Source organism: Nicotiana sylvestris, chromosome 12 (genome assembly GCF_000393655.2).
Source record: "Nicotiana sylvestris chromosome 12, ASM39365v2, whole genome shotgun sequence".
Classification (NCBI taxonomy): domain Eukaryota; kingdom Viridiplantae; phylum Streptophyta; class Magnoliopsida; order Solanales; family Solanaceae; genus Nicotiana; species Nicotiana sylvestris.
In genome coordinates, this window is record NC_091068.1 from 34,210,800 (window position 1) to 34,238,595 (window position 27,796).

The 27,796-nt window shown below is 37.9% G+C and overlaps 2 protein-coding genes across 3 annotated transcripts; one reads left to right on the forward strand and one right to left on the reverse strand.

Moving 5' to 3' along the window:
- Positions 1 to 5,066: 5,066 nt before the first annotated feature.
- LOC104230383 (type I inositol polyphosphate 5-phosphatase 12-like) lies at positions 5,067 to 13,473 on the forward strand. The gene is made up of 12 exons (XM_009783172.2): positions 5,067 to 5,964; positions 7,299 to 7,653; positions 8,205 to 8,457; positions 8,564 to 9,371; positions 9,836 to 9,960; positions 10,200 to 10,284; positions 10,568 to 10,733; positions 10,821 to 10,861; positions 10,950 to 11,217; positions 11,315 to 11,438; positions 11,513 to 11,873; positions 12,803 to 13,473. Exons 1-12 carry the CDS (start codon positions 5,437 to 5,439, stop codon positions 13,163 to 13,165), a joined length of 3,477 nt encoding a protein of 1,158 aa, XP_009781474.1. The 5' UTR covers positions 5,067 to 5,436; the 3' UTR covers positions 13,166 to 13,473.
- Positions 13,474 to 14,142: 669 nt separating this feature from the next.
- LOC104230382 (ankyrin repeat-containing protein At5g02620-like) lies at positions 14,143 to 18,031 on the reverse strand. 2 transcript variants are annotated; one of them, XM_009783171.2, is made up of 4 exons: positions 17,912 to 18,031; positions 17,177 to 17,324; positions 15,839 to 16,248; positions 14,143 to 15,521 (listed from the first exon to the last, which is right to left on the reverse strand). In XM_009783171.2, exons 2-4 carry the CDS (start codon positions 17,265 to 17,267, stop codon positions 14,661 to 14,663), a joined length of 1,362 nt encoding a protein of 453 aa, XP_009781473.1. In that variant the 5' UTR covers positions 17,268 to 17,324; positions 17,912 to 18,031; the 3' UTR covers positions 14,143 to 14,660. The 2 variants fall into 2 exon arrangements, with proteins under 2 accessions (XP_009781473.1, XP_009781472.1); XM_009783170.2 differs by lacking the exon at positions 17,912 to 18,031 and having other exon boundaries at positions 14,513 to 15,521; positions 17,177 to 17,903.
- Between the last annotated feature and the right edge of the window lie 9,765 nt (positions 18,032 to 27,796).

Consider the following 27,796-nt stretch of genomic DNA (forward strand, 5'->3'; position numbering starts at 1 on the left):
TGTTAGTGAGAGAAAGAGTTCCTGTCTTCTTATATGATCTTGAGTAATCTTCACCTTGTGAATCTTTGGGGTGAAGTTAGGATCAGTTTATTTTTTATGGCGTTAACAAGTTAACATATTTACTTGTTAATTTACTCACTTTATGGTTTTTCAACTAAATGTCTGATAAAAGAGAATTCCTCAAGTGGTAAGTACCTCTACCTCTAACCTTAAGGTTGCGGATTCGAGTTACCATAAAAGCAAACTGGGGAAGCTCCTAGGGAGGGGTAAAAGAAAAAAGCCTAAATGTGCTAAAACTTTATCTCCAAATTTTCTTCCTCGAATGATAAAGTCTAGTTCTCCATTTGCATTTATACCCATTTTTTGTGTCACATTTTAACTTGTGTTCGCTTTGTAAAAAAAATTGCAAGTGTACCCGCTTTTTTGCATAACTTCAGCATACGGGCTGAAGTAGCAAAGACAATCACGCAAAACTTAAACATTCTAGTAGACGGGCTTGAAGTTCAGTTCTAGAGTTGAAGTTTTTGTTTTGTAACTGGCAAACTTCAGCTCTAGAGCTAAAGTTTTTGTTTTGTAACTGGCGAACTTCAGCTCTAGAGCTGAAGTTTTTATTTTGTAACTGGCAAATTTCAGCTCTAGAACTGAAGTTTTTCTGATTTGCTCGTCTCACACATGAAAATGTGTAAGCATCTATATTCATGCTAGTTTGTTACCTAGTAAACAGTTCTGGTTTTTGTGTCTGTTTGTTGTTTAAAGATGTTCTGTCAAGTTTTTGGTAGGAGTTTGGGTAGTTAAGCTTTCTTTAAATAATGCAATCGTGTGGGCTGTTGCATGGACGTTCACCGTTGTTATGCCTAGGCCTCAATTCAAGTTTGCTTACTGTTATAACAAGTAAGTCAATTCTTAGATGCAAATTGAACATGTTGAATTTATGTTGGAAAATGCAAAGGCATTAAATTAGTTCAGGCATGGAGATAAGCAGAGTCAACTATGGAAACTGGATTACCCCCCCCCCCCCCACAAAAAAAAAAAGAAGAAGAAGAAAACGGAGGAGAAAGGGGGTTGAAGTTGTTTAAAAAGTGAGTACAAGTTAAAACTTTTAAAAAAAAATGGGTATAGGTTAAATGGGGGCGACCAAATAGGGCGCCCTGTGCAATTTTTACAATCATTTCCCACGGAGCCCCATTCTTAACCAAGACATCCCCAAATCTCTTTTCTAGTATACATGTGCCTCGACTATTTTATCAGGTTCGAGTACCTTACTCTAACGTAGATATCAAGTAATTTGGGCAGAAATAGCATGGGCTAGCCAGTTTTCGGACTGGTAATTGAAAAATAGCCTGCATTTGCAAAATCATTGAAAAATAGTCACTAGTTTACTGCAACACAGAAAGTTTCTAACATAATATACCAGAGATCGGTGCACTTGTCTGTATATGAACTTCTAGCATATTATGCTGGAACTGTAGCACACGGAAAGCTCCATCTTAATATACTGGAGATTGGAGCACCTGTGTATATGCTGGACTAGTATATTATGCTGGAAGTTCACATCTAAAAAATTCGAACTCCACTATATTATGCTGGAATATTTTTTGGATTTTGAACAGTGTTTTCGTTCAGATTTATCTTTACATGAAAAGTAGCTAAATTTTGATTACTTTTGAAACCGTGACTATTTTTCAATTACCACTTATAAATCTAGCTATTTTTGAATTACTTAAAATTTTGTTGTGATTATTAGAATTTGAACTATGATGTTTCATGATTTTCTGTTTATCACCCACTTTACTAACCTATGGGCGACACATTATATAGCATGGATATTTATGTGCTATCCACATAAGTGCAACTGATTAAGGCATGTGAGTGTCTTTACCATCTTACTATGTTTAATTGATAAATCGCAAAATTAAGAAGTTGAATTACGTACAGAACCGTGCAAGATGTCAATGTGTATTAAAGTATTAAACTTTCTTTATTAAGCAAGTGGACTAGTTGGGATGACTATTGGATAACAACTAAAGACGTTCACTCACTATTAACAAGGAAAATTGTTGTCTAGCTATCTATGCATTATGCACGTCGAAGCTTAATTTTCAAAAATAATGTTTGTGGTGAACCTCTTTCCTTATTAAAATAATATATAATGTGAAACATGATCTTCAATGTTCGAAGATTTAGCAACATAGTTCTATTGGATATGTTTCTATTTAGTACAGGCAAGGGGTAAAATATTACTTCTCTCTAATAAGTCTCGCAAAAACCAACACCATCAAAATGATTTTGAGCCACGTTACGACAGAATTCAGTAACTTTTGATCATATATATTAAATATTTATAAATATTTAGATGTGAATTTAATTATTGTTATATTTTTAATTAGGATCGATATAAGAACCTATAAACTTTAAATTCTAGATTAACATTTGCATACCAAACTACGTCCGAATAAAAGAACAAATTTTTTTTAATAGAAATAATAACAAAAAACAAAAAAAGGAGAAACCTTGAGAGAAAAGAAGAGTCAATGTCAACGAGTGTAGTGATAACCATGATGATTTTAGTAGAACCAAATACGTTGATAAGTTCTTTTGCTTTCTGTTTGCCTGCTGTTTCTTTCTTATTATTAAATATAAAGTATACTTTCTTTAAAGAAGAGTAAGACAATAGTCAATAGGAAATGAAAACCAAGAAGGAAAGAGATCAAGATATGAATCTTGCACAAGTTGAGTATAGCTTCAAACTGCTACTGCATGTAAATACAAATGCTTTTCTTTCTTTTACGTTTTTTCTTCCCTATTTCATTGATTTCCTTCCTTTTTAATTGAAAGACAAATGCAACTTTACTACGTCCTTCAATGTTTCCCTTTAATTCAAAATATAGTATACTAGTTTCAGCTAAGAAAATAAAACATAAAAAAGGAAAGAAGATAAAACAATCTTTTCTATATAAACATTAGAATGCAAAGACTATTATATAAATGTAGATAATATAAAAATTAACAATCATTGTATTATACAGTTCATATGCTTTTGTTTTGACAATGTCTGACTCATTGCATAGAAACTAAGATATTTTAGGTTTAGAAACACTAACTTTTAAAGTAAATAAAAATTAGAAAGACAAAATCAAGGTATATATATTCTTTTGTGTGTTTTATCCCCAAGAAGAATTTTCATAAAGCAATATGTTTAGAGCCTAATCATCATATGTAACTATAGTTTGCCTAATTAACATTGATAGCTATTGTAACGTGAAACAAATAAAGCCCGTGTCAACTGTATCCGTTACGAGAACAAATAAAACATGTATCAATTGTATTCATTCATGCAATTGTATACAATTTTGTAGCTACTGTTCAATTATTATTAGCTTGTACCACTTGTACTCAGACGTGCAACGAATAGAGCCTGTGTCAACTGTATTTGTCGGCAAAATACAGAAATACGAAAAATAGAATGCTCTCACAGAGAGTCAAACTCAAGACCTCCGCTTACTAAGCGGACGCTCTAATCAATTGGTTTTCGAGAGCTTATTGTTGTCTTGTTTAAGTTAAAAACTATTTATCTCTTGTTTCCGTACTACATGTGGATTTTCTATAAAATTCAAATATAGCTACGAATAGTAATTTTTTGAAAGTATAGTTACATATGGTAAATACAATATACTCCCGTAAAAATTGCACGGGGCGACCAAATCCATTTAACCTATACCCATTTTTTTAAAACTTTTAACTTCTACCCACTTCTTAAATAACTTCAGTCCCCTTTCTCCTCCTTCTTCTCCTCCTTCGTATTCTTCTTCTTCTAAAAACGAAGAAGGAGAATACTGCTTAGCTAGGGAAAACAAAAGCTAGTGTTCTCTTAAACAAGAATACTGTTGTACGATATTTGTTGACCGTCTCCACCAAAAGAAAGGTGACACTCTTTTAGGATCGCTGTTAAATCAATGGATTAAACTTTATTAAAGCAGAAAAAAGGGACCCAAAATCTGCAGCTATCTTATACTCTCATTTAACCAGATTTCTTCCTTTTTTCTTGTTCAAAGAAAGAAAGGAATAAAATCATGTATTCCATGAACAAGCAGTGAATTTTTCTACGAGATCAATAGTAGCTGTAAAGAGAAAGGCTAGAAGGAACAAGAACTAGTCAAAGAGTCAAATCAAAAGGTCTCCCTATTTAGAAGGTCGATGGAATTTTGAGTGGTTTGGAGCTTCAAGAGGAGAATTTTATCCAAGCTTCAGCTCTAGAGTTGAAGTTTCTCGGTTACAACACAAAAACTTCAGCTCTAGAGCTGAATTTCAAGCCCGGCTACTAGAATACTGAAGTTTTGCGTGATTGCCTTTGCTACTTCAGCCCCGTGTGCTGAAGTTATGCGAAAAAGCGGGTACGCTTGCAATTTTTTTTGCAAAACGGACACAAGTTAAAATGTGACACAAAAAATGGGTATAGATGCAAATACCCCATATACTCCATCCGTTTCAGTTTAGATGACACACTTTCGTTATTAGTCCATTTAAAAAAAAGTGACACATTTTTATATTTAGAAACAATTTAACTTAAACTTTTTATTTTATCAACTTTACCCTTAATGAGAAGCTTTTATAGCCACAGAAATATTATGGCTCCACAAAATTTTTGCCCCTAAAGCTTCAAAAATCATATTTTTTTTCCGTAAACTTTATGTCAAGTCAAACTACATTATCTAAATTGAAACAGAGGAAATATATATTTGCTATATCGCCTAATTTTTCCTAACATAAAGTTAATCTCCATATAGGTTATCTCATATTAAATTCGGTATATATAAAATAATACCAAAATTAACGTATAAAATTATATAAGTAATTTTCTAATCCGGATCACCAAATCACACCCTTAATTAGCGACGTCATTACCTCATAGAATATACCCCCAACAGTGACAGTTTTTAAGGGGGGGAAATTAAGAACATTTCTGTCCGTACAATCTCAGCAAGCTTCGCCTAATTCTCCTCTCATTTTTCTCTCTTCCCATGCATGTCTACTCCTTCCCCTTTTCCCTCTCTTCTTCACTCATATTTCCCATTTTTTTAATCCTATTTTCTTGAATCTTTCTTTCTCCTTCTCTCTCTCTTCCATGTTCATCTTTTCCTTTTTTCCCCTTTTCCATACCAACATTTTCTTTCTCTTGAGTAATGATTTGAAACCTTCAAGATTTGTATGAGATCATGTGTTGAAGCCCCATTAGAACCACATTCTTGTCACGTTAAAATTTTGGATTCGTCTCTAATTATCCGTAACTTCAAATCGTTCCGCGTTTAAAAACACGTTCAAGATTTGTATGAGAGAATGTCTTCAAGCCCCGTTAGTACCACATTTTGTTAAAGTTCAAATTCTGGATTCGTCTTGCTGTAACTTACAGTCATTCCACGTTTAAGGTTTTTATTCGAAATGGAGGACAAATTCGAAGACGACGAGAAGCATGCATTAGAGGGTCTAAGCGAAATCCCACCACCAAGAAGAAAAGCACATTCCTACAGCCACCAACTCAGAACAAACACAGGAACGCATCACAAACGCCACCACCAAATCCGCAAACACAGTCTTGACGATGATTACATGCCGAACAGCATTAACAACTCCGGTTTATACGAGGATTCATCCGACGATGAAGGTTTTTATCCTTATTCTACAAATTCCAACATTATAAATAGTGGTGTTGTTAGCAGTAGTGTTGCTGCTGCTGCGGGCCCTGTTGTTGGTGGAAGTGATCGTCAAGATTTTCATTTGATGAGTCAGAATTTTGCTGGGCTTGGTGTGATTCCTGATTGTTTGGATGATGATCAACAACTTCCTTTGCCGGAATTCACTGCAACGGGTGGTGGTGTTGGAATGTTTAAGGTTCCTACTCGTGCTGCTGTACATCCTTCTCGTCCAACTTGCCATGAATTGAGACCTCACCCCCTTAGAGAATCCCAGGTGACAAAATCTTTAATTTTGTCAATTTTGTTATGTTATTGTTGTGTTGGTTTTATTTTATGTCCATGATTTTTTGGGAAGGGTAAAAAGTACCCCATTTGTATAATTCTAATTTCATACTTCATTTTACTCTGGGGCCATTCATTCCCTCTCCCTTAACAAATTGTCTCGTATTTGTCCTTGATCTTGGCGGAGCTCTCATGACCTGAAGTATAAGGAAAGTTAATTTAAACTATCTTCAAAATAGATGGGTAAATTTGAACTTTTTCCCTAAAGTAATTTGACACGTGGAGTCCACATAATTCATGTCGGAGCTCCTTTAAAGTCTAGCAAATATGCTCCCATCTTATGTTTATCATGCTTTAGATGTATAGGTATGAAGTGTTAGATTATCCCGTAATGGTTGGTTGAGGAAATGGTTGTTGTCTCCTTGTATGGTCTTGGATAGTGAATGAGCTAATTTTTTTGGTTGAATTAGGTTCAAGGTTCATTTTCTTTGCAAAGGTTTGTTGTCATGTTTATGGATTTCTTTTTTGTAAGATAAAGACCGATTTGATGAGCAAACTTCCATAACTTATCCAGAGAGATATTGATTAAACAATCAGCTATTAATTATAACTAAGTAGAGAATTTTCTGTTGATGTATATTTAATCGAATAATCAGAATTTGAATTTGTATTTCTTTCCTAAGAAGACATGGGAAACATGCTCAATATCCTTTGATTGAATTGTTGACTTGGTAAACAATGTAGAGCCGAATTTGTTCGTTCTTGGATATGAAGTTATCAAATGATATATATCAGACTCTCATGCTTAAGCAACTGCGGTGGCTATACTTGTAAGAAATAATTGCATTTCACGTCTGTTATGGAGCAACCTAGTCAAAGTCCCAAGGTGGACGACACGCAATAGAGGAAGAGAGAGAAGAGGGAGACTACATTTTTTGTTGTCATGATATCCATGTCAGCAGCTTGCGAGTCTTCCACCTCGGCACTTTGACTAGGTTGATCTATAACAGCTTCACCAGCCAATGAGTTAAGATTTAAAAAAAAAAAAAGAAAAAAGAAAAGAGAATCGACTGCTTGAATAGTATTGAATGGAAAAAAGAAACAAAATTGATTCCTGTAGTAGTGGCGAGCGAAATGGGATGTTTAACCTCCTTTATTTACATCTGTCCAATGATGTCCATGGTAGAATAAATAGAAATAAGTTGAAAAACATTGCAATGGAAGGAGAGATTTTGATAAGCAGTGAATGTCTTTCTGTTGATTTTATCCTCCTTTTTCCTTTTTTTTCCTCTGTTAATTCTAGTAATGAATGAAACATAACTCCAGGTTGGCAGATTTTTAAGGACCATTGCCTGCACAGAGACACAACTATGGGCAGGACAAGAATGTGGTGTAAGAGTATGGAATTTTTCGGATCAATATGAGGCCGGACTTGGAATTAATGGAAGGGCAAAGAGAGGAGATGAGGATGCTGCACCATTTTACGAGTCAGTAAATACATCACCTGCAATATGCTTGACCGTTGATAGCGGGAGTAAGTTGGTCTGGACTGGACATAAGGATGGAAAGATTAGATCCTGGAGGATGGACCAACCTAATTCTGATGATTCTCCTTTTAAGGAAGGACTTTCTTGGCAGGCTCATCGTGGTCCAGTTCTTTCAATGGTCATATCTTCTTATGGTAATATCTAGATTTCCTTAAAACCGTTCATAATTTGTTTATGGAACGAACATATATGATCCTGATCAATGTTTATTATTAAATCAATTTATAGATAGCTTCTCCTCTTTATGAGCTCAAGATTTGGATATACATAGCACCCATTTTTTTCTTTGTTTGTCCTTTGATGCATCAATGAACTCTGAACCTCTAAGCATCATGTACTCTTTCTGCTTTACATTTCCAGTGTAGCTGTAGTTTTTGTGCTTGAAGTTTGGCGAAAGGATTAAAGAGGAACCTACAATTGTAGAATGCTTCAGTTTGAAGTGATATCTCCTAGATAACAAATTACAAGTTCAAACTATTGTAACATAAAGTCTTGACTGCATAGCTGCCTCTTACCTCTTTGATGTTTATTCAGGACTGCCTGGTTTCAAATGTTATTTTGTTTTACTGAACATGGTGAAACTCACTTGCTAGCTTTAATCAGCTTATCAAATAATGGTGAAATGATTTGTTGCTTCTAATTTTGTTCCAAACAACAACTATGACTAATTGTTTGTCGATATTAGGTGATATATGGTCTGGATCTGAGGGTGGTATCATAAAGGTATGGCCATGGGAATCTGTTGAAAAATCCCTTTCTTTATCACCAGAAGAAAAACACATGGCTGCTTTACTCGTGGAAAGGTCAGCAATTGACCTTAGGAGCCTAGTTACGGTTAATGGTGTATGTAACATCTCATCATCTGATGTAAAGTGTCTGTTATCTGATCATGTAAGGGCAAAAGTGTGGGCAGCTGGTTCTTTATCCTTCTCATTATGGTATGTTCCTCATTATTGCTTCTGTCTGATCTTTTATGAAATAGGCAAGAGTTTCTTTACAGATTAGTTGTCACTCCTAATAACTCCGATAGTTGCGAAACTGCAGGGATGCACGGAGTAGAGAACTCCTTAAAGTGTACAATGTAGAAGGTCAGATTGAGAGCCGGGTTGATATATCATCTGTGCAAGATCAGTCAACGGAAGATGATCTGAATGTTAAGTTTGTCTCCAAATCAAAAAAAGAAAAGTCACAAGGAAGTAGCTTTTTGCAGCGGTCACGTAATGCTATAATGGGAGCTGCAGATGCTGTTCGTCGAGTTGCGACAAAGGGGGCATTTGTAGAAGATAGTAAGAAAACAGAGGCTGTTGTGCTTGCAGCTGATGGGATGATTTGGAGTGGATGTTCAAGTGGCTTACTTGTGCAGTGGGATGGGAATGGAAACCGTTTGCAAGATTTTCATCACCACCGTTGTGCAGTTCTGTGCTTATGCGCTCATGGTTCTCGAATCTGGGTTGGCTATGTAAGTGGTATGGTACAGGCGTTGGACCTTGACGGGAATTTGCTAGCTGGTTGGGTTGCACACAATGGGCCTGTAATAAAAATGGCAGTTGGGAATGACTATATGTTTAGCTTGGCAAATCATGGTGGTATTCGTGGATGGAACCTGACGTCTCCAGGACCTATTGACAACATATTACGACCAGAATTAGCCGAGAAAGAATATTCATACACGAGTCAAGAAAATCTCAGGGTTTTGGTTGGCACCTGGAATGTCGGCCAAGGAAGAGCCTCGCAGGAAGCACTTGCAACATGGTTGGGTTCTACAGTTTCAGATGTCGGGATTGTAGTTGTTGGCTTGCAAGAAGTAGAAATGGGAGCAGGATTTCTTGCTATGTCTGCTGCAAAAGAAACGGTAAGCTACCAACCAACACCCTTTACATCTTATTAGGATTTTAGTTGCTTAACAAATCTAAACACCTTCTGCAACTGCTAGCAGTAAAAAGAATTGATCACGATTTGAACTTTTGCAATTCAAGAAACAATTAATTGATTGCAAAAAGTGGAGTAGTATATGGCTTTAAATGGTAAATTGCAAGAAATAATCTAGATTCAAATTTTTACATCTCTCTTAGCATTTCTCAAGCGGTAGAAACAGTTTTTTGCAGAAATACATTGTAAGGCTGCATACAGTAGATCCAATGCCCAGGCTCCATGCATTGCCGGAGCTTAGTGTGCTGGGTGGCCCTTTTTCTCTTAGTGGTTCTCTAGGTTATATTTACTTGCATGTTTACGGTCAATCTAGATATTGTAACCTTCTGTTTTCCTCATTTTGTATAATGTATGTAGCAGTATCCTAATAACTAATGTCAACTTTAGGTAGGACTGGAAGGAAGTTCTGTTGGACAATGGTGGCAGGATGCTATAGGGAAGGCATTAAACGAAGGATCAACTTTTGAGCGAGTAGGATCAAGACAACTAGCTGCATTGCTTATTGCTATATGGTAAGAAACTTTTAGGTTACTTGGGTAATCTCTTCTTAGGGTGCGGCCTTTCCTCGGGCCCTGCGTGACTGTTGGATGCTTTGTACACCGGACTGCCCTTTTTTTGCAGTCCAAACTTCTACTTCATCGAACCTCATCCTTCGTTAAGCTTTATCTTTCTGACTAAATGGGGTGAATTAGCAGTCCAATCGGCTCCTGCCTATATATACTAATATTCTTCATTGTACTTCAAAACTCAGGGTTAGAAAATCTATTAGGACTCATGTGGGGGACCTTGATGTTGGAGCAGTTGCATGTGGAATAGGACGTGCAATTGGTAATAAGGTAAGTTTCTTCTCTATGTTAACTTGTATCATAAATCAAACATTCATTTTGATTAGCATTTGAACAAGCTACTTCAGTGTTCAAATTGCTGAACATACTTTGCAGTAAATTCACTTCATCTAATTAAGATAAATGAGACACTAAAGCTAACATATAACTGAGTTTGGCGCATCTTCTTCAGATAACAAATCACGTTGAAAACTGGTCAGAAACTATTGTTTTTGCCCTCGGAACAATGAAATGTCTGGTATAATCGTCTCATGGTTACACATTTAAAATGCAGGGTGGAGTTGGTCTGAGGTTAAGAGTTTTTGATCGAATAATGTGCTTTACAAACTGTCACTTTGCTGCACATTTAGAAGCAGTCAACCGTCGCAATGCTGATTTTAACCATATATTTAGAACAATGGTTTTCACCAAATCCTCCAACCTTCTAACTAATTCTGCTGGTATGCTTCTTTACCTGTTTTTATTTCTTCCACATATTTAATTTGGCTATTCACTCGTCTGACTTGCATGCATCCTCTCTCTTACAGCTGGTGTCTCATCTTCTGCTCAGATGCTTCGTGGTGCAAATGTATAGACCTGAACTTCTTGTAGTAATTGTCAACTCATCTTGTTGTCTAATCCAATTCATGTGAACTAACCCTTATTAATTATAACAGGCTGCACAAATTAATCCTGATGAGGGAAAACCCGAACTTGCTGAAGCTGACTTGGTGATATTCTGTGGTGATTTCAATTATCGTCTTTTTGGAATATCTTATGATGAAGCAAGGGATTTTGTATCGCAAAGATGCTTCGATTGGCTTCGAGAAAAAGATCAATTGAGAGCAGAAATGAAAGCTGGAAAGGTTTTCCAAGGGATGCGGGAAGCAATCATCAGATTTCCACCGACGTACAAGTTTGAAAGAGGAAAACCGGGATTAGGAGGTGAGACATATTTATAGTTAGAGATTGCACTCCCGAATATGTCCAACTTAATGGTTGAGATACTAAAAAGGACTAAAACATACATTTTCAATTTTAGGATATGATTCTGGGGAGAAGAAACGAATTCCAGCTTGGTGTGACCGAGTACTATATCGAGACAACAGGGCAACTCCATCCACAGAATGCAGTTTACAGTGCCCTGTGGTTGCTTCCATTATACAGTAGGTTCCCTCGGGGCTTTCTTCACTTTGGCTTTTTTTGCTTCATCTTGAAACTTATTTTTCTCATATGATAGGTATGAGGCTTGCATGGAAGTGACAGAAAGTGATCATAAACCGGTAAGGTGTAAGTTCAATGTTGAAATAGCCCATGTTGACAGATCAGTAAGGAGACAAGAATTTGGGAAGGTCTTCCAGTGCAATGAAAAAATCAAGTCTTTACTACAAGAATTTCGTTATATTCCTGAAACGATTGTTAGCACGAGCCAGATAGTCCTTCAGAATCAAGACACATACAGCTTAAGAATCAGCAGTAGAAGCAGAGAAGACAAACTTTTCTTCCAGATAAACTGTGGAGGTCAATCCACTGTCAAAGAGGATGAACAACAATCAGAGTATCGTTCCAGAGGTTCCTTTGGTTTCCCCCGGTGGCTTGAGGTGATTCCTAATTTATTAGATGCTCTTAACTCAGGGTTACATTTCTCTTCCTATGGTAAACACCTGTGTATGCTATCATGTTTCAAGGCCATGGAAGTCCATGTATAACATGCTTAACCATGTTCTAAACCTCTTCTTGTCAAAGGCACGCTTAAAGCACGGTTAAGCCTTGACGCGAGGATCAAAACATGTTGAGCACTTCGCCTCGCTTAGCAGGCGCTTCAGTGTCATCATCAAGGCTCTAAGGCATATTTTGCTTGACAATGAGCTTAATCCTAAAGAGGCGACACTAAACAACTGATATTTCATTTTATCGTTATTTTTTTCAATTTCTTTGCCCGTATATTTATTATTCATACTTATAATTATTATTTTTGGAGTACACATACATATTTGTGCCTTTTTTCATTAAAGCCCATGCTTTATTTGTGCTTTGCACTTATAGCCCCAACGGACCTTAAAGCTTTTTTGCGCTTTTCGCCTTTGATAACACTACTCCAATGAACTCTTTCTTTAATCATTATTATCCTTGTTATTTTGGTCAAACCCACTTATCCATTAGAAAACAGGTTGTGAGGAAGGAAGATAAGAAAATGCAACCTTTGATGATTGGCATTCGGCCATATTCTGATTCTCAGACAGATGTATTATCACAGTCCGACCACATCTACCACATGATATGTTACTACACCGTAACAAATTTCAACTGATGGAGAAGGCAATGGTTAATCTGATCAACCAAGCAAGCCATTTTCTCTAGATTGATGCCTAAATCTATTTGTTTCTTTGTTAGTGTCATTAAGAGAATCCGATATCAGTTCAATTCTATTTTCTTGACTGTACCCAAAAACTAAAAGCAGCTTCAAATGCACTTCTATAGACGAAAACGGACCTGTTCTATTAGAAACATCTTATGTTTTGTTAATCAGGTCACACCTGCTGCTGGCATCATCAAACCGGATCAAGCTGCTGAAATCTTGATACGTCATGAAGAGTTCAACAAATTAGAAGACACTGTTGATGGAATTCCACAAAGCTGGTGGTGTGAGGACACCAGAGATAAGGAGGTGATTTTGCTGATAAATGTGACAGCCAGTCGCTCGACAGAGGCAAGAACGCATAAAGTGCATGTTCGCCACAGCTTCTCAGCTAATGCAGTTCGCACAACTTCAAAAAGCAGTTCGAGAAGAAGTCAAGGTGGTGGTAGCTCCCACCATAGATCTGCACTTAGACATGTGGGAAGTGGCTCTGAAATGATGACTGACAATGAAAGCTTTCGGGGTCCTAGATAGCTACAAGAATTCCTGTGAGACAAACAAAAAAACTGATTCACAAGAGTTTCCAAGACAATGCTCAGATGTTTAAGCGTTCGGATTTATTTTACTGGCAATACTACTTGATAGGATCTTGATGTAAATACTCATAGATGATTTAGAATGGAGCTGAGTCTCCAACTCAGAGATCTTGATAGACGGGTATAAAGTCGTTCACCCTTTTTTTTGTAGAATCAATCTTAAATTTCTGGATTGATATGCTACTTTTTAACTGAAAATTTTATGATCAATTTTGCAGTTCGGTCATCCCAAATCTTGTTGTGCATCATCAGAAAGACATTTTTGTTGTTGATGTGCATAATTCTAGCTAGCTCTTAATTCTGCACTTCATTTTTGGTCAAGTTGTTTGCAGTCGTGTACTTATGTTTTATACATTAAGGGAGAAACCTGTCTTTAGAAATCTCTGCTTGCCAGCACATATGCATGCCAGAAAAGTAAACTATGATAACGTTATGATCTTGTGATTTTGGTGCTTCATAGGCATTAACACCAGAAGGGGGAGAAAATCCACGTGGAAAACGAAAGCCCCCTACCAAAAGAAGGGTTCGCCTAATACAAGAACTACAGCCCAACCTAGCTTAAGGCTAAAGCCGTGGACCACACCCCATGAGAGCCCTCTATTTGACTAACATACTCCCTTTTGATCTCCCCCATACCTTCATATCAAAGCTGGGAATGATTGACTTTTATCACTAAACCATAGTTACACATTCTCACCTTAGTTTATGACTTAACTGTGGCAAATTAGTATGGTTTGGAGTAAATACCAGGTGTAGGTAAGTTTTTTCCCTTCTCTTCTTGTTCTATAGATCAGAAGCATCTCAGAGTGAGGAGTTAGTATTTGATCAAGCAAAGATGCTACTCTCAAGATGGAGCAAGAAATTTTCCACCTCATCACCACGAAGAGTAGTGGCTAGAAAGCTGAAAAACATGTATTTTATGAAGAGAGAAGAACTACAATGAATTATATTAAAAGAATAGCTTTTCTGTTTGTACACTTTCATTAAGAAATTGGTTGTATACAGAGAAAATAAAAAAAAATATCAGGCATCTGAACCTTCTTGTTACCAAGTCGCTCTCTGGTTTACTACTTATTGTAGCCATCCGTGATAACTTGCCCTTGAACTAATAAATGTTATGGAAACAAAACTGAAAGATTTGTTAGAGCCTTTATCTTGAACTACTGAGTAAGAGTTGTCTCAGGTTGCAGCATTCCAGTAGTTGCAACACCACCAAATCAGAGAATTGCCGTATTACTGCAATACTCTATTGGAGACATTTCCCTTATTTGTTCCTAACTAGCATAAAATAAATCCCTCGTATGCTTGACCATTTCGAATCTGGTGCTATGCACAGACGTTTATCAGACTTCATGGTATAGACTTGTACATTTTATCCACAGAGCTTCAGGTTTGACACCATAGGCGAAAAGTCAGCTGACCTTTATTTGTTCCTATACTGCATACATCCTCTTGTAGTTTTCAGCATAAAGCTCTGTATCTGATGCCACAGACATTGCGTACGAATGTGAATGAGTTCCAGCACTTCTTATGCTTCTCATCTTTGACTCTTCTAGCCTATGTCGAACCACACAGTAGCACATGGAGCCAATTGTAGTGAGCATTATGATGCTACCAGTCGCAGTTGCATAGATAGCAAGCCATCTTTCTTTAGATCCGACCACCACATAAGAAAGCGAAATAAAGGAAACTGAGATGAAGAGACAAGCTGCCCACATGAGCCTGTTTATCCAAAACACGAGTAGCTTCTTTGCTCTCGGTTCAATCACAACCAGAGAGGTCTGGACAACAACAACCGCAATGGAAATAAACAAGGCCATACTATCAAACAAGAAGAAGATTATGAAAGCTGCTTTCTCGGCTACATGCGCTTCACCAAGCGAAAAACCATCTGTTTTCTCTTCAACATATTGACCAGGCACGGTGAAGATGGCAGCAAAAGCTACGGTAGCAATAAGGACAGCGACCACTGTAGCATTGTTGATGGCATTGTTGAGACCACTAATATGGAGCTTCTTCACCTTCTTTGCAATTTTCCGTACTTTGAAGCCTGTCTGTCGACTTTGTTGGAGTTGGGACTGCACATCATGTCTTATATCACTGACAGTCTGCTTGAGTTGCTTAGCGTTACTTGGAGGCTTTCCGTGATCTTTGGAATGGGTAGCTCCGGCCACCTTCAAAATGGAAACAAGCTCTGGCATTCCAAACTTTTCTGCAATATCAAGAGCCGTTTCTCCAGCTTTATTAGTGGCATTCAGATCGATGCATTCACTTGATATCAGACACTGTACCATCTGCAATTGTAACATACGAGAGTTTCAACATGAATGCTAAAAACAGAGAGCACAGGAAAAGGACACTGGTTTTCCTAAATGGAGCGTTTAATCAACCAAACAACATAATCTTTTGTTACTTAAACATGACGAGTATCAAACTCACATATAAGTGGAGGCCCCTCCAGTTTTTCAAAAGCAAAGGTGGTAAATAAATCTGTGTTAACAAACAATTTTGACTCACTCTAGCCGCATTTTTTCTTAAGATATACTCATTCACCGCAAAACACATGAATTCTGGAATACTGTTTTAACAGGAGATACAGACAGAGACAAACCTGTGCCCGTCCCTTTTTTGTTGCAATATGAAGAGCTCTGTTTCCTTTGTTATCTTCCAAAGCCAATACTGCAGGATTTGGTTTGATTAATTCGTGCACAATGTCAACATTTTGTCCCTTTACAGCCATGTGCAGGGCACTTTGGCCTTTACTATCTGTTCTAAGGCCAATCTCAGGATCTTTGCTCAGAAGCGATTTAACTATTTCCAAGCGGCCCATTCTTGCTGCTGTATGCAGCACAGTCTTTCCATTGTTCCGAGCTATCTTAGCAAGGTTCGAATCAATCTCCAGAAGCAGATTTACGACATCAGTGTGTCCCTGAGCAGCTGCTGTATGTAAGGCTGTAGAATTGGATGAATCTGTCGCCATAATCAGGTTTGGAAATAAATGCAATAGTTCCTTCAGTACCTCTGCAATGTCATATCCAAAAAAAAAGTTTCAAAGAGTGGAGGAAATAAAAAGAACGTTACGAACAAGTGTTAACAGAACAAACTTCAAGCAATTACCCACTCATTCTCTTTTTTACTTCTACACACGAACACCTAAGCTGTAATACTAAGTAAGGACTATTGAGCAGCAGTATCAACTTGATGGCAATTGGCAGGTACAAGTCCATTCTTTGAGGCTAAGAAATGTATTTCGCCATCATTTTGTTAAAGATGTATTGTTATCTTGGTCTTGAACAATACAGTTTCACAACTCCTCTAACAATTTTACAATGTGATATTTATTTAGAGCTTATACCCATGGGAAGAGCAAAAAGTAAGAATTATCTAGGTTCTTTAGTCATGGATTAGAGAACCTAAAAAAGATTTTAGAAAGAACTTATAAGACATCTAGGCTTCTTGAAATTTTGAGCCAACAATTATCTAGGTTCTTTAGTCAATCCTACAGTTGAATGAACAACCAGAAGTTATCGACACAGTACCATCTAATTTGAGGGTTCAGAAGCTAAAATCCGGGATGGAAGTTGCACGCTATGTGTCAAGGTCAAGTGCATAATATACTAGCAAAGCACAAACCCCATGAAGTATACACACTTTTTATCTGAAAGTTAATTGCATCAACACCAAAATGTGAAAGACATTCTGAACAGAACTTCATACAATTAATTGAAACATGATCTCTATTTTTTTCAAAATTCTCATCATACTATATATGTCTTTCGTGCCTAGGGTCTACTAGAGACAACCTCTCTACATTCATTATTTTAGGGTAAGGTATGCGTACTCACTACCCTCCTCAGACCCCACTTTTGGGATTATAATGTTTTGTTGTTGTACTATATATATAGGGGGGGGGGGTTAAAGGACAATTGTTCTGTGTTAGAAGACTTACCAAGATGACCTTGCTTTGCTGCAACTTGGAAAGCATCATAGCCATTATTTGCAACAAGAGAAGCAATTTGAAGGTCCAAATGTTTCAACATCTCAGCAACAACTAAAGTGTGGCCATTTTCAGCAGCAACATATAATGCAGTCTCACCCTGTTGGTTTTGCAAAGATAGCAAACTTTTGATGCCTTTTCCATCAAATTTCTCAATAAGTTCTTTCACTTTTCCTAAATTCCCTACTCTAGCTGCAAGATGAAAAGGCGAATCCCCTCGTTTCCCTGGTGATTCTTTATCCCTTTTCTTCTCAACATCAAAACTAACTTGCCTATCCATTACTATCCTAATACTTTTCTGATTTTCTATCACCCCGTTTCGAAAACTCTGTTGTTTTTCCATTCTTACACTTAAGAAGCTAATTTCAGAAATGCCACTTCTCTATCAAAGACAGTGCTAACTTCTTTCCACTTTGAAATTGCAGCTAATCTTGAAGATTTTCCCTTTTCTTTTTTACCAGGTCAATATTGTGAAGCACTAAGCTAAGCAAAAAGATCACTTTTTTTCTCCCATTTCTAGCTCAAAACACTTGATAACATCAACTTTTATGGAAAACTTCCAATTCAGAGACTAAAATCCAGACACAAATTTAAACCAAAAAGGAAACTCCAAGTTAAGCTTGAAAATTTGTAAGATTTTCAGAGTTCAGCAAGAAAGAAATTTCAAAGGTCCAAAAAGAAACGCACCTGAATTGTGCAAATTTCAGTTTTTTGTAGCCGCTCCAAATATCAAAAGAGACAATTTTTCAGCAAATCAAGAAGAACACAAAGGAAACTTCCTACCCATGTGTTGTATATAAAACACGTTTCATAAAAGAATTGTACTAAGTTTAAAGCATCCTATTTATTTGAAAAGAAACTGAAATTTTTTTTAAAATGAAAATGGTATTTGAAAATTAGAATTGTGTTTAGATATGAATATAATTTTGGGTTGTTTTTGAAGTTTTGTGAGTGATACCAGTGAAAATTTTGAAAAATAGTTTTTTGAAGTTTTTTAATTTTCAAAAGATTCCAAAATACATCATCAAATATTTTATGAACAAACGCTGATTTTCAAAAAAAATAATACTTTTTGAAAAAAAAGTGAAAAATTTGTTATGTCTAAACGGTCTCTAAGTCATTGGATTTTTCCTCACTTTTTGTATTTGTCAAGTCTCTCAAAGTCTTAAATTTTGGTAAAACGTTAAACGTTGGAAAACCACGCTATTGGCACATTACCGTACCTTGCAAGCGTGATTGTTAAACCAAAAAAAAAAGGTTTTACCATATGCTTCCTTCTCGATCAATTTATGTGAACTCATTTAATTGGATACAGAGTTTAAGAAAAGAGAATTTTTTTTGAATTTGTGATGTAAAATAAGACACGTATATTTTGTGTGACTATAAATCATTGCATATAGGTAAATTGTTTTCAAATAAGGAAATTTAGCACGAACTAAAAAGAAATATGTTCATATAAATTGAAACGAAGGGAATAATATACAATAAGGTTGCAAAGTTGAAAAAATATGCCATATGCATGGGCGAAGCCACCTTTAGCAAAAGGTGGTCAACTGATCACCATTCGTCGAAAAATTACACTGTGTATATAAATAAAATATAATTTTAGATATATAAAATTTATATTGAACACCTTTTGTCGGAATTCTTTTTCAACTTCTTTCAAGTTTGAACACCCTTAAAAATATTTATGGCTTCGTCACTGGCCATATGAGTTGATAAAACGCACACGTAAGTTAGAAGGGTTAATGTAATACAAATCTTATGACGTTGAAGTATTTAAGATTACAAATTTAAGAAGAAAAAAATGCACCTAATAAATCTGTCGAATAAATTAATACAAGGGATTTATAGGTCATTATCGCTCAGTTCATATTACGAACCAAACACCATCAGATTCTACGAAGCATCATATCTAGATTTAAAATATTAATTGCAAATTCTAACTACTTTAGTATAATTGGTCTTAACCTCAAGAATTGACCCATACCTAAAAAGGGAGGAATGAAAACACAGAGTAGCTCTAACAAAGAGTCGTGACATTGACATGGTTTGACTAGCACTATAGCATTCAAACTTTCATAAAATCCAGTCAAATTTAATCTGCACAACAACAAGAGTCTATCGAAGGTTCCAGACTGGTGGCTTTAGTATTTTAAAAATATTTGGTGGAGAAAATTTATAATTTAGTGTGTCACGACTCATTTTCTGAACAAGTCGAGACCAACACCCAATTACTAATCATGACCGAGCGAACCATCTGCGCTTATCAAATCTATTATAATTTCAAACTTTATATGTCACAAGGCACTACTGTAACTAAATACTTTTAAATAATTTAAATATCTAAAATAAGCCAACTTCAAAACTTTATTCATAATAACCAATAAAATACTGCTAAGTTATTATCGAAAACATCTGAATCTTAACCCACCGACTATGTCTATGAAGCCTCTATTGATAAACTGACGCACTTCTCAGGACATGAGATTTCCTGGCCAGTTCTCTTAGTAAACAACGAAATAGCTAAGTAAAGATGATTGTAAGGAATACGCCACGAACAAAAGCGGAGCTCACCAATAGCACTGGAAGAGAAGGAAGTCCTAACTCGTAGCCTGCTCGCTTGCAAAATTGGTGTCTACGTTGTACCGCAAACCAATGTAGGTTCCCAAAAGAGATCGTCAGTACCATCCATTGTACCCAGTGAGTCTCAACGACATGGGACGAAACTTTAATAACATATACATTACGAGCAAAGATTCTAAGTGCATGTAAAACATAAAGCTTATAAGAACAATTCTAAAATAATTGCATAATAGCAGTTTATGGATATTCTAAAAGAAATTCTTTTCTTTTTCTTTCTTATAAAAAAAATACTTCACTTTATACTTCGGGAGTTCCAACTATTCTGTCTTAATTTTGTCTCAGTCACCGTGTGATCGGCACGGGTTCGATCCCAACCTGATCGAATAGGCTCAATCCACGAGGTGTCACTCGCTTCATGGTTCTCAGCGCTCATGTATCATACCTTAGCATGGCTAAGTAAATTCTCAGCAATGAGACCCACAGATTGTGTGCTCCCTACTTTGGCACAAGTAGTTTCAGGAAGTCAACGCCTTGGTAAGGATCCTCGGCCAGGACGATGACCCCTTCTCAGAATAAAGGATACTCTCAAAAATCTTTTCTTTCTACTTCTTCTTGTGACTTTTCAAGTCTAAATCTTTTCTTTTTGGAACATCATGTACATGCTCGGGCCGGTATCCTTAAATGTAAAACATGACATAAGAATGAAATAAATATCTAAAAGTATTTCTAAAGATTCTTGCTTCTTCATAAATTTTCAACATGAAAATAACATATAAGAATAACACAAAAATCTGAAAATTTATGCACATATATCATAATAAATCATCTAAACTTTTGCTAGAAAAATTCTAAGTTAATAGGTACTTACTCGCTCCAATTAAGTAAATATAAACTCTTTTAAGCAATTCATCAAACACCTTGTATGCGTGCTTTTATGAGTTAAACCAATTTAGTAAAGGGTTATATCAACTCACCTCAAAACTTCTCGAGCCAATACGTAGGCCCCAGTCCAATTGACACCTGTCACGACCCATTTCCATAACAGATCGTGATGGCGCCCAACACCGTTGTCAGGCAAGCCAACACGGAAGTATTAGTAAATTCTTATTTTACTTACCCAAAACAGTTACAATATTTTCTTAATTTGCAATTACAAACAGGTGATAATATGCAACATTCGATAATAGTTATACAACCCAAAAGAAACGTCTACTAATATGTGTGCCAAGACCTGGTGTCACAAGTTGTGGACAACTAGTAGAATATACAAAAGAATAAATCCATCCTACTGTCCAAAATAGAATAGACAGCAAAAATAAATAAAGAAAGACTCCATCAAGCTGATGAACGGCACAGGAAGGGGCAGCTCACCGTGGAAGTCTCGGACTATGAATCAAGGGCGCGCACCAGACTGATAGCCAGATGTACCTACCTTAGTCCTGTACAATTAAGTACAAAAGTGTAGTATGAGTACATAAACAATATGTAACCCGTAAGTATCCCGTCTAATCTCGAAGAAGTAGAGACGAGAGGTCGACTTGATACTTACTAAGGTCAAATAATATAATGAAGTGTTACGCTAAGCATGGGAGTCACAAATAATCAACAGTTTGTAGCAAGAGGTAATAAGTCATGTTCTTAACAATTTTACAATTAGCCATTTACATTTCAAATATTTAGCAGATCAAGTCATGGATAAGATTTCACGTAGATATCATGCGCACATTATGCCAAGGTCGACGGCCCGATCCAACAGAAAATAAACTGTGCACTGCCAGATGGTCGAATGGCGCGAACCATAGATGCATCTATTTCTATCGAGACGATCAGCCCGATCCACAAATATCAATTAATATCAAGAAAACACATGAATGCGCATTTATTTTCAAACAAATTCATACAAGTGTCCAACAAGTGTATACATTCACTTATATTCCTTTCCCAGTCTCTAGCATACCCTAAGTGATCACATTAGCAAGAAGATATGGAGACATTCACAAATATAGCATGGTACGGGTCCTAGACTACCCGGACAATTAACATAATAGTAGCTACGCACGGACTCTCGTCACTTAGTGCGTACGTAGCCCCCGCATTTAGTAGCAATTATTCGATTATTATACCTATGGGGATAATTCCCTCTTATAAGGTTAGAAAGGAGACTCACCTCGCTCCAAAGTGCACTTCCAATACCAAGAACGAGCCCGAACTCTCAATTTGGAGCCGAACAATCCAAAACTAGTTAAATAAGGTAGGAACTAGTTAATATAAGCTCACAAGATCATATTCTAGCTATTTAAGCAATTTCCCAACCCTTAACACAAGTTTCCTAAAATCTGCCACGGGCCCACGTGGCCGGATTTTGAAATTTTTCGAAGAAAGTTGTCCTCTATAACCTAAGGGTCAATAATATATGATTTCTAATTCATTTCATAACAAATTTCATGGTTAAATCTAACTTTTATCAAAACCCTAGGTTTTTCTCTAACCCCATGATTTTGCCTTAATCCTAGTGTTTAATCTACCTAAGATGCAAGTAATAGACTAGGAATAGGTGGGAGAAACTTACGTCAAGATACTAGGTGGAAGCCTTCTCTCAAAAGCTCCCAAAATCGCCAATGGAGGAGTGAAAAGTGGCAAAAATGACTTAGAACCCGTATTAAATGAAGCTTACTGCTTCAACGATTTCTGCATCTGCGGTCCCGCTTCTGTGAGAAATCGAACGCACCTGCAGAACCGGCTAAGCGGGCTGTGACCGCTTCTGCGGTTTTGAAGCCGCTTCTGCAGCTTAGGAGCCACTTCTGCGGTTTTGGCCTGGCCTACCTTGGGCCGCATCTGCGATAGGTGGACCGTTTTTGCGTTCTCGCACCTGCGGTTGACCAACCACAGGTGCGGTTATGACAGAAGCAGATGCTTCAGCACTTCTCAAAATTTCCAACTTCACTCGAGCCTCATCCGAATGATGCTCGGGGCTCCCGGGCCCCGCTCGAACATACCGACAAGTCTGAAATCATGAAATGGATCTGCTCGAACCTTCGGAATGCCCGAAACAACGCTAAATCTAAGAATCACCCCCTAAAACCAATTGAATCAAATTTATGAACTTCAAGTTCTTAATTTTCCTCTAACGAGCCGAAACGCCCTTAAACTACTCGGATTGACACCAAATTTTGCGGGCAAGTCTTAAATATTATATTGGACCTATACCGGGTACCAGAACCAACATATGAGCCAGATACCCGTATGATCAATCATTATTTAGTTTCTTTAAATCCTTAGAATTTCTGTTTAATAATTTCTAATAAAAATTCATTAATCGGGCCAGGGACCTCGGAATTCGATTCCGGGCATATGCCCAGGTCCCATATTTTCCTATGGACCCTTCGGGACCGTCAAAACATGAATCCGGGTCTGTTTGCTAAAAATGTTGACCAAAGTCAAACTTAGCCTTTTAAGAAATCTTAAGGAATCAATTGAGCATATTTTAACCCAAATCCTTTCAAGTTCCCGAACCAAGCATCCCCGCGGGTCGTAAATGAGTTAAAGCAAGTGCGAAAAGTTTTATTTAGGGGGACGGGGTTCTAAAAGGCAAAACGACCAGTCGGGTCGTTACATTCTCCACCTCTTAAACAAACGTTCGTCCTCGAACGGACATAGAAAAGTACCTGAGGTGCTGAATAAATGTGGGTATCTGCTCCGCATGTCCTCCTCGGACTCCCAAGTCGCCTCCTCGTCTAGTTGGCCCCTCCACTGGACCTTTACTACTGAAATCCTCTTGGATCTTAACTGGTGATCCTGCCTATCAATAATGGCAACTGGCTCCTCCTCGTAACTCAGGCTCTCATCCATCTGAATAGTACTGAAGTCCAACACATGGGACAAGTCGGCATGATACCTCCGAAGCATAGACACGTGAAAGGCTAGGTGAACTCCCGATAAACTGGGGGTAAAGCAAGCTCGTAAGAAACCTCCCCAACTCGTCTCAACACCTCAAATGGGCCAATAAACCTTGGGCTCATCTTTCCCTTCTTCCCGAACCTCATAACACCCTTCATTGGCGAGACTTTCAAGAGGACCTTCTCGCCAACCATGAATGATACATCGAGCGCCTTCTGATCCGTGTAACTCTTCTATTTGGACTGAGATGGGCGAAGCCTCTCCTGAATCAACTTTACCTTGTCCAAGGCATCCTACATCAAATCTGTACTGTATAACTTAGCCTCACCAGGCTCAAACCACCCGATAGGAGAACGACACCGCCGACCGTATAAAGCCTCAAATGGACCATCTCAATGCTGGACTAATAGTTGTTGTTGTAAGCAAACTCAACCAAAGGCAAGAACTGATCCCATTGCCCTACAAAGTCAATCACACATGCTCTAAGCATGTCCTTCAAGATTTGGACTGTCCACTCAGACTGCCCATCGGTCTGTGGATGAAATGCTATGCTAAGCTCCACGCAGGTCCCCAACTCACCCTAAACAGCTCTCCAAAAATGAGAAGTGAACTGAGGGCCTCTATTTGATATGATGGAAACAGGCACACCGTGCAACCGGACTATCTCCCGGATGTAAATCTGAGCCAGTCTCTCCGAAGTGTAAGTAGTTACAACTCGTATAAAGTGTGCCTACTTGGTCAACCTATCCACGATGACCCATACTGCATCAAACTTCTGCAAGGTCCGGGGCAAGCCAACTACGAAATCCATAGTAATGCGCCCCTACTTCCACTCTGGTATAGGCATCTGCTGAAGTAGGCCGCCCGGACTCTGGTGCTCATACTTGACCTGCTGGCAATTCAAACACCTAGCCACATACTCCACTATGTCTTTCTTCATCCTCCGCCACCATTAATGTTGCCTCAAGTCACGATACATCTTCGTAGCACCCGGATGAATGGAATACCGCGAACTGTGTGCCTTCTCTAGTATCCTCTCCCTCAGACCATCAACATTAGGAACACATAGGCGACCCTGGAGCTGCAAAACACCATCCTCGCCGATAAAAATCTCCTTGGCACTACCTTGAAGCACTGTCTTTCTGAGAACTACCAAATGCGGATCATTGAACTGCAGGGCCTTGATCAGCCCCAATAATGAAGACTGAGCAACAACGCACGCAAGAACTCGGTTGGGCTTTGAAATATCCAACCTCACAAGTCTGTTAGCCAAGGACTGGATGTCCAAAGCTAGTGGCCTCTCCTCTGCTGGAATGAACGCCAAGCTACCCATACTCTCTACTTTCCTGCTTAAGGCATCTGCGAACACATTTGCCTTGCCCGGGTAATAAAGAATGGTGATGTCATAATCCTTCAGCAACTCAATCCATCTATGTTGCCTCAAATTGAGATCCCTCTACTTGAACAAGTGTTGTAAGCTACGATGATCAGTATAAACCTCACATGATACCCCATACAGATAATGCCTCTATATCTTAAGAGCATGAACAATCGCGGCCAACTCCAAATCATGCACAGGATAATTCTTCCCATGGATTTTCAGCTGACGTGAAACATATGCAATAACTCGCCCCTCCTACATCAATACACACCCCAATCCAATGCACGAAGTATCGCAATATACCGTATACATCCCTGAACCGGAAGGCAACACAAGAACTGGTGTTGTAGTCAAGGCTTTCTTGAGCTTCTGAAAGCTCGCCTCACAATCATCAGACCAACGGACGGGAGCACCCTTCTGGGTCAATATAGTCAAAGGTGATGCAATAGATGAAAAGCCCTGCATGAATCGTCTATAATAACCTGCTAATCCCAGGAAACTCCTAATCTCGGTCACCGAAGTAGGACGTGGCCAACTCTGAACTGCCTCAATCTTCTTGGGGTCCACCTTAATACCCTCTCCTGACATAATATGCCCCAAGAATGCCACTGACTCTAGCCAGAAGTCACACTTGGAGAACTTAGCATATAGCTTCTGCTCTCGCAAGGTCTGAAGCACTACCCTCAAATACTGCTCATGCTCCCCTTGGATACGGGAGTATATAAAGATGTCGTCAATGAAGACAACGATAAATGAATCAATATAAGGCCTGAATACCCTGTTTATCAAGTCCATGAATGCTTCTGGGGAATTAGTCAAGCCAAAGGACATTACCAGGAACTCATAATGGCCATATCGAGTCCAGAATGCAGTCTTCGGAACATCCGAGTCCCGAATCTTCAGCTGATAATACCCTGACCTCAAGTCAATCTTGGAGAACACCCTAGCACCCTGCAACTGGTCGAACAAATCATCGATACGAGGTAACGAATACTTGTTTTTTATGGTGACTTTGTTCAACTGGCGGTAATCAATGCACATCAGCATAGTTCCATCCTTCTTCTTCACAAATAACACTGGTGCACCCCAAGGCGATACACTGGGTCTAACAAACCCCTTTGCTAACAACTCCTCAAGCTTCTCCTTCAACTCCTTCAACTCTTTCGGAGCCATACGGTACAGTGGGATAGATACAGACTGGGTGCCTGGAGCCAAATCAATGCAGAAATCAATATCACGATCCGGTGGCATGCCAGGAAGATCAGAAGGAAACACATCGGGGAACTCTCAAACTATTGGAACTGAATCAATTATGGGAGACTCTACGGTAGTGTCTCGAACATAAGCCAAATAAGCCAAACACCCCTTCTTGACCATTTGTCGAGCCTTCAGGAAAGAGATAACCTGACTAGATGTATCAACTGTGGAACCTTTCCACTCCAACCTCGGCAACCCTGGCATTGCTAATGAAATAGTCTTGGCATGACAATCTAGGACGGTGTGATATGGAGATAACCAATCCATGCCCAGGATGATCTCAAAATCGATCATACCAAGCAACAAGAGATCCGCTCTAGTCTCGAAACCATAGAATGTGACCACGCAGGACCGGTAGATCCGATCCACAACCACAAAATCGCCCACAGGAGTGGACACATGAACATGAGTGTCAAAAGGCTCAGGAGAAATAACCAGAAAACGAGCAAACAGAGATGATACATATGAGTTCAAGAATTAGTGATTTGTAAAGCACCCTAGAATTTTCGTTGCTTGCGCGAGCATTGAGCAGAAAGGTTGCCTCTGCTCTGTTTCGTAGCGTTCTGTTTCACTTTTTCATATAAGACTTTTTAGCCATCTGCCTTTGCTGAATGAACAGAACGTTTAAGCCCTTTTTATTTTGTTAAGGCTCGCCTTCAGGCTTTTTAGTTGTGTTTGATTAAGACTTTCAAAACTTTTGACCTTTTTAAAAGAACTACGTTTCAAGCCACTTTATGCCCCCCCCCCTCTTTTATTATTTTTATTTTACTTTTATTGCTTTTTCCTTTTTGTTTTGTTTTGACTTAACTAATAACTAATGATACCCATTTTTAATAATTAGTAATATTAAAATTATTAATATTCCCATAATTATATAACCAATTATTTATAAATATAGAAGTAACTCAAAAATCAATCACAAGGGTTTTAATCCGTAATAGAAGTATAATTTAAGATTATAAAAAAGTAAATTCTATATTTAGCGGGTATTGAAACTTTTATAGATTTGAGGAGTGTTATAATCTTCCCTCCTTAAAAACATTCGTCCTCGAATGTTGCTAGGGCCTTATTCTTAAGCTAACAATCATTCATTAAGTTCTTGAACCTCTTAAATTTTCTTAGCACTACTTACTCTTCCAAGGGACTCAAAATTTTGGCTAACTACTTAAAGTTTCAAAAATTTTGGCAGAGTTTTCCTTGTAAATTAGACTATCCAAAAAAATATCCCTGTCACAAATACCACAATTGCACCAACAACAACCAAACATACCATAGCAGGCCATTCATAGGCACCATACATAGCTCATAAGTTAATTACTCACACTCCGGCAAGGAGGTACCATAATAACCAACAAGAATCTAAAGCAAAACACTTTAGTAAAAGTAAATCACTTTAATGAGTTAAATGTACTCTGGCATGGCACTAAATTTTTAAATAACTAAATATACTC

Bases quoted from the DNA above. Each gene is read 5' to 3' on its own strand.
- LOC104230383 (XM_009783172.2), top strand. From the start codon at position 5,437: ATGGAGGACAAATTCGAAGACGACGAGAAGCATGCATTAGAGGGTCTA. The intron at 8,458-8,563 runs GTATGTTCCTCA...GCGAAACTGCAG, and splicing joins TCTTTATCCTTCTCATTATG to GGATGCACGGAGTAGAGAAC. The intron at 10,862-10,949 runs GTATAGACCTGA...TAATTATAACAG, and splicing joins AGATGCTTCGTGGTGCAAAT to GCTGCACAAATTAATCCTGA.
- LOC104230382 (XM_009783170.2), bottom strand. From the start codon at position 17,567: ATGGAAAAACAACAGAGTTTTCGAAACGGGGTGATAGAAAATCAGAAA. The intron at 16,249-17,176 runs GTAAGTCTTCTA...ATGACATTGCAG, and splicing joins AGCAAAGCAAGGTCATCTTG to AGGTACTGAAGGAACTATTG. The intron at 15,522-15,838 runs GTTTGTCTCTGT...TTACAATTGCAG, and splicing joins CAAAAAAGGGACGGGCACAG to ATGGTACAGTGTCTGATATC.